Genomic DNA, 7,237 nt, shown 5'->3' with positions numbered 1-7,237 from the left:
CTAGCTGTTCGTGTTTTGAAAAGCTAAGTTATTGTCTACAAAAGTCTATTTTAAGTGCGTCAACATAAAAGGGCATATTAAACTGTATATGTCGTGTCTGACTGCATAACATCATCTTAGAAGACGAATACAATATAATTATAAGCTATTTTATTCAATTTGTCCGTTTCTAAATAACCAAATAAAGGATGTGTGTAAAATCATACTTTCACGGTATACTAATACAAACTGTTGCAAAAATTAAAGAAAAAATTTTTGGTGTCTTAGTGATTGTGAATTGACATACATTTCGTTTATGAATTCACCTGGTTTGTAAGAAGTTATTAACAGAAGTTGCAAATGTAAATAAATCAAAAATATATTCCGTCTAAGTTAATCCTATCATAGTAAACGGTGGCTACACCGCGTGGAGCCCTTGGGGCACGTGCTCAGTCACGTGTGCGAGCGGCACGTGGACCCGGTCTAGATCCTGCACGAATCCCGCACCCCAGCACAAAGGCGCAGACTGCACCTCCCTTGGAGCGGCTACTGAAGCAACGGCTTGTAATACCGGAATTATGTGTCCAAGTAGGTGTCTCCAAATGCTATATGTTTCATGTTGATATGTATTAAAATACTCTTGCCAATTAAGAAAGTCTTCTGCCCTTGTGAATAGTTCCTGTATTCTTGACACGGACGAATAAGCCCAAACTAACCAAAGCACTCGATGCACATGAAGGATATGGGACCCTTATGCAATAGAAAAATGTTTACATTGAGCCACTTATACATTTTTTATCAAAAGTATTTAAATCCTTTAATTGTTTAATCAGCATTAATTAAGAGATAAAGCACTACAAATCGATACAATAATAAAACGTTTATTACAATTAGGTTATTTAAATACAGCCTTTAAGTGCTTAGTGTGGTAATAATGTTAAGGTCATACTGATGCCACATTATGGCTTGCAGAACTAACTCACGTTTCTAAAAGAAACTTATATCTAAAATGCATCCACATCAAAAAGCGTATAATACTAGATAGAAGTACCTGTCTACAGATTATCATCTTGGAAGGCAATCGTGAACACATTAATTGATTACGATTTTTATTGTTCTCGCATATTCGAGCTGAAAATACTTTCTCGGCGTACTCATGAAATTGTCGCATTATTCTTATAACTAGACGTTTTTAGCCTTAAACTAAACAATTGCACAATATCATAAAAATAATTATACGTCACAATATACTATAAAAATTTGTTAATCATTTGGCGTTATAACATTCGCAATCCGATTTAACATTAAAGTACTTTCTAAGTTATTCCTGTCATTCATGTAGTAAACGGCGGCTACACCTCGTGGAGCTCATGGGGCACGTGTTCAGTCACGTGCGCAAGCGGCATATGGACCCGGTCAAGATCCTGCTCGAACCCCGCACCCCAGCACAAGGGCGCAGACTGCACCTCCCTTGGAGCGGCTACTGAAACATCGAGTTGTAATACCGGAATTATGTGTCCTAGTGAGTATGCCCGAATGCTTATACTGATGTTAATTGTTGACAAGTCGTAGGCATTTTTACGTTTTCTCTTTATCACTTCACTGCGACATTCGATATCTATGCTGAATAATGGGCCTTTTTGGGGTACCGCATGTTTGCGTTGAGTTACATGTGCATTATTTGTAACGAATATAAAGTTAAGTTAATCAATTTCAGTAAACGGCGGCTACACCTCGTGGAGCGCTTGGGGCATGTGCTCTGTCACGTGCGAGGACGGCACGAAAATCCGATCAAGATCCTGTACAAATCCAGCACCTCAGCACAATGGCGCAAACTGTAACTCCCTTGGAGCGGCGTCTGAAACATCGAGTTGTAATGCCGGAATTATGTGCCCCAGTATGTATTCCCCAACTGCTATTGGTACTATTAATTAATTGTTGTGGTATATTGCAAAACTATTGCGAATTAAAAACGCCTTATGTGTTTTTGAATTCTTCCATAATTACAAAGAGCGTCGTATTCGTCTTATTTAAGTACGAAACTCGTTGCCACTTAAGTGTAATGACATTCATGCGGTCAACTTGGCCCATCAATTTTGTATAAAAATACGAATATTTATGCAGACCTTTATTATATTTTAAAGAACATCGGCATGTATTGTCTTAGTAATTTATTATGTAGCCTGAATATTCGTTGTTCATAAAACGCTTAAAGCGAGTATATACGATTTTTATATGTGTTAATTATAATAAATTTATTAAATACGTTACAATAACACAAATTAGGCACGAACAATTATACATTAAATACGAATTTCCTAAAATGCAGCAAAGACAAATCAGCGCCCAGAGTCGATTGTGACAAACATATTTTCCTACAATAACCGAAGCATTCGTCTTTTTATTAGGACCAGATTTAGTGTTCGTGTGTCGTATGAATAAATATCTTTGCAGAAATTTGAAATGAACCGTTAAACTAAGTTTAGATTCACATCGTACATGAATGATATACATGCTGGCCAATTCGACTGTACAGCCGTTTTCGATTTCAGAATTAAATATCTTGCTTATTTCGCATTATTCGACACATCTTCTTCTGAACTTTTAATTTATTTTATATTGAAAGGTATATATAATAAGTTTTTTACACATCTTATATAAAATCATTTATATTTGACAAAATTGTATATACTCGCTTTAATTTGAATATTTGATTATTAAATTAAGTGTTTTTCATATATATAAGTAATATATCATCAAATAGGAAAACTACGCATACCTTTCTTACGTTCCCTTTAGATGTTCTAAAAATGGATAATATGTGTACATGGTAATGCACAGTACAATTGTACAACAGTTGATTATCGTTGCAATATTAAAGTATAATTTGTCATAAAATATGATATTGTTCTCCAATTTGGTTGCCAACTTACCATTTGTTTTACCAGAAATATTAACAGATGATGTATACAACGAGTCTCACATTTAAGTAAGATTGCGCCGGTCACGGCAATGAAAATAATGGGAGTAATGGTGGCTACATATCTTAGAACTCTTTTGGTACGTAATTCGCCACATGCATACATGTATACTTACTGACACTTGGTGAGAGAGAAGTACCGATATCTGCACCGTCTAGCTCTCTACGTGGTTTTATAAACGTGTGTAATCAATTTGCCAAGTTAGAATTACCAATAACAATGATCCATAATAAGTTTATCATGGAGCCTTCATTTAAACGACATTCAAATGCCTGGTTAAATATGTGACCGTATCGTGTCGCGACTGCGATTAGTTATTTGCAAAATCTTGACCAAGAACGCGCAGACGCCATTTAATAATTGTGTTATCCGAGTTTGCTCATATACATTTCTACCGATGAAGAGAGCAAAGCTTATCTATTTAACGCTTTATTTAATATTTCAGTCGACGGTGGCTACACTTCCTGGACAATGTGGTCAGCGTGCTCAGTCACGTGCGAAAAAGGATCAATGTCAAGGTCAAGGACGTGCTCTAACCCCACACCGCTGCACAATGGGGCAAATTGCGACAAGTTTGGGGCGAACAACGAAGAAGAAGCTTGCGACGCGGGAATCATGTGTCCAAGTGTGTCAATTAGATCTTAATGAGATCAATATATCGATTACTTGAGCTAGGTCAATAAACGTATTATTATTATGCGCATACATCACTATTAATTTATATCATAGCAATATTTCCAAATATTGTTATACGATGGTAAACAAAGAGTCTGAGTAAGTTTGAACCATATTGTTAACGGATGCAATCAAGCATAATACTTCATATGTTTTGAACTTGACATAATATTTAATATAATTTAATCATTGTAATCATACATTATTTTATATTTAAGTCGATGGAGGATACGCTGACTGGTCTGGCTGGTCTAAATGTTCAGCTGAGTGTGGGTCTGGCTTCATCAACCGCACAAGAACCTGTACCAACCCGGAGCCGCAGTACGACGGCGCTTCCTGTGCCGTTATTGGTTCACCTGACGATTCCGAAGTTTGCGATACTGGTGTACCGTGCAAAGGTAAATTGGCCATATATACCACGGTTCATTAACCTTGCAGGATCATGACATTTTGCATAAGGTACCTTTATGGCTTAAATCGTCCGTATACAAATATGTGCCGGAAATTGGAATAGATCTTACAAGACATGATATCATTTTGCTCTTAAAGTGGACGGAACATGGGGAAAATGGCAGGCCTGGTCCGTTTGCTCTAAAACCTGTGGGGGCGGAAAATCCCAGAGGGTTCGATACTGCGACAACCCGGCTCCTAAAGGCGGTGGTGCCCCTTGCTTTGGCAGTGCGATGGAGACAAAGACGTGTAGCAGCGAGAAGTGTCCAATTGACCCGAATGCAAACGCTTACTCTGTACAGGTATGTTACACATCGTACAGCATAATTATGTATTTCGACATTATTTCTATTAATAAATAGAGGATATTTGTTGGATTCGGTGGAATATCGATTTTATTTCACGAGTGATCATAGAAAACAATATTTTCACGAGTGGCGCAGCCACGAGTGAAAAAATATATTTTCTATGATCTCGAGTGAATTAAAATCGATATTCCATCAAATCCAACAAATTTTCTTTTTATTTTATGTTTTTTTCATCGTTTATTTACATTGTAAATGAGTTAATTAAACTGGATACTTTCGCTGAATTTATGACGTCATTTCGTTGAAAAAATGACGTCATTTCACAGTAAAACAGTGACAAATATCAATATTTTTCACTGTTATTTTTCACTGTTTAAAACAGTGGAATACCAGTTTTATTTCACTGATATTTATCTATAAACCACCGGAAAGCATAAAATAAATAATAAAATCCTACACCATTAAAGGTATTGTTTTTGTTTATTAAACATGTTTTTACGTTGACGTCATTTGATGTCTTCGAGTACACATACAATTTAATTTCGTCGAGCAGAAGTGTCCTAACGGCTTCTTCGCCTGCAAGACGGGCTCGATCACGTGCATTGAGGACCTGTTCGTTTGCGACTGCGCGGAGGACTGTGCTGACGGAAGTGACGAAAGCAAGACATGGGCCCAGTGTCCAACAACCTGCAAGAGCAACGCGAAAGGTTTGAAGTCAAAGTGACTGATCAAAACCATTTAAGGATTATTTTTTAAGGATTTTTTTTTTCATAAACGTTATATTTATCTGTATGAATGTTCATTCTGTTGTACTAATTTCAGCACAATTGACACTGAATATTGTAGATAAAAAAACTGATTAATATGTACGATGTATACGGTGTGATAATATATAAGGAATAGGCAATAAGATTGACCATGATGTGTTCTTCTGATTGCGTTCAGACGCAATTGAGTTAAACTCATGCACATGCCAAAGAAAACAATCTGAACCTATCTCTGAGCAAATGAAGTTGAGTCAATATTCGCAAAGTGTCATCCTCGATTAGCCTGTGTATGTTACACAGGCAAATCATAGACGTCTCTATCAATGTTTATGGAATGTTTCGTTTATAGGGAGTTTCTTTTCAGCGAAAAAATAATTAAGGCTGACACAGGATGAAACTTTACGCACAAGCATTAAGCCATGTTTATTTAGAGCGAGGCTCCTGTATGTTTCAGCTCTGAAGGCCACCATTGGGACATTGGCCGTCATGATGGCGATCATCAACTTGCTGCATATTTGATAATAAAACAAACTTACCAGCACAGGTGTCCTTAATTAGAGTATTAAATTGTAACAATGAAATGAATCGATACAGTGTATTTTACTAGAAATACTTTAGTCTGTATTTTAACAGCGGTTGATACTATCCAGTTTAATGTTAATTAGTTTCAAGTATAATTTTGTTAGGTAATTAGTATTAAGTATTATTGGATTGATCTGACATTTATAAAACTATTTTTGTATTTTAGATGTATTCTATCCGTTTTTGATTGTCGTTATATATTATTTATCTGCACATTTAATGTTCGTGTGTAAACCAATTAAATCACGTGATGTTTAAAAAATATAGACTCGCAAAAAAGATTGTTACTGCTTGTAAAAACAAATTGTTTCACATTGATATACTTTTTTGTACATTTTTACAGATAACGTCATTCGGATGTTCTTGAAATTATTCGGATAAAGACAGTTATGGTCATTTTTCAACATCACCACATATTCGTTAACATAACGACTATGCTTCAATGGTTGAGACACATATAACGATGTTAATATATAAATACATGTTCTAGGCTTTTCAATAGCTGATGTTGTTCTTTGTGTAGAAGTATCGTTTATTTTAAATGCTTTGTCTTTCTTCTTTTTATGTTTGAAGTTCTAAAATAAAGTCTTTAAAAATACAAATACGCATATTTCAGTTTTATTTCGATACCCATCATAAGCTCGGACAAAATCTGAAAGTGCAAAAAAAGAGTTATGGTTCCTCCCTAATGCAATTTAAGATCTACGACATTTTAAAATATTACCTTTTGAAAACATTATCTGTAAAAAACTAAGCACTAACATTAAGAAAACGCAATAGCTCAATAAAATGTAAGCATGATTTAGTACAGTCTTTAATTGTAGTGTGTCTACCTTGATGACCGGATGGAAAGACAATATTAGAGGCTAAAACTTTTGTCCTTCTAGTTTTGACCTTTACATGGAACCACTTTTTCTGATTAATACTTTTCAAAAAATTGTATAGCCTATAACTTTTACTGCAAATCCATCAAGGAGTATAAAAATGATAAAAATGAGCCAACAGACTGACATTGTAGGCTCTACATCTTTACCTATGGGTTAAACCGTGTTGTTACTAATGCCTTTTAAGGGTTGTCGCGTTTCATTAAAATCCTTCAAAAAGTATATGCATGTATACCATTTTATCACATACTATAACCTGTTTCCCATTTAATACAACCATTACATATTTTTTTTATTACACATGTGTAATACAACATTTTTAAGCGTTTGCATTGGCTTAGTTTTCGTTTATTGACCAATCACATAGAGGATATTTGTTGGATTCGGTGGAATATCGATTTTATTTCACGAGTGATCATAGAAAACAATATTTTCACGAGTGGCGAAGCCACGAGTGAATATATATATTTTCTATGATCACGGGTGAAATAAAATCGATATTCCATCGAATCCAACAAATTTTCTTTTTATTTTATGCTTTTTTACCGTTTATTTACATTGTAAATGAGTTTAACTGGATGATTTCGCTGGATTAATGACGTCATTTCGTC

General features: G+C 35.2%; 1 protein-coding gene across 2 annotated transcripts; it reads left to right on the top strand.

The window, feature by feature from the left end:
* The first annotated feature begins 318 nt into the window (after positions 1 to 318).
* LOC127860199 (coadhesin-like) lies at positions 319 to 6,327 on the top strand. 2 transcript variants are annotated; one of them, XM_052398127.1, is made up of 9 exons: positions 319 to 567; positions 1,322 to 1,501; positions 1,697 to 1,876; positions 3,406 to 3,585; positions 3,854 to 4,033; positions 4,185 to 4,387; positions 4,947 to 5,100; positions 5,615 to 5,704; positions 6,086 to 6,327. In XM_052398127.1, exons 1-8 carry the CDS (start codon positions 558 to 560, stop codon positions 5,677 to 5,679), a joined length of 1,152 nt encoding a protein of 383 aa, XP_052254087.1. In that variant the 5' UTR covers positions 319 to 557; the 3' UTR covers positions 5,680 to 5,704; positions 6,086 to 6,327. The 2 variants fall into 2 exon arrangements, with proteins under 2 accessions (XP_052254087.1, XP_052254086.1); XM_052398126.1 differs by lacking the exon at positions 6,086 to 6,327 and having other exon boundaries at positions 5,615 to 5,987.
* Positions 6,328 to 7,237: the final 910 nt, after the last annotated feature.

Source organism: Dreissena polymorpha, chromosome 15, assembly GCF_020536995.1.
Source record: "Dreissena polymorpha isolate Duluth1 chromosome 15, UMN_Dpol_1.0, whole genome shotgun sequence".
NCBI classification, from domain to species: domain Eukaryota; kingdom Metazoa; phylum Mollusca; class Bivalvia; order Myida; family Dreissenidae; genus Dreissena; species Dreissena polymorpha.
Note: the sequence above shows the minus strand (reverse complement) of the source record. Positions and strands in the feature narration are given on the sequence as shown.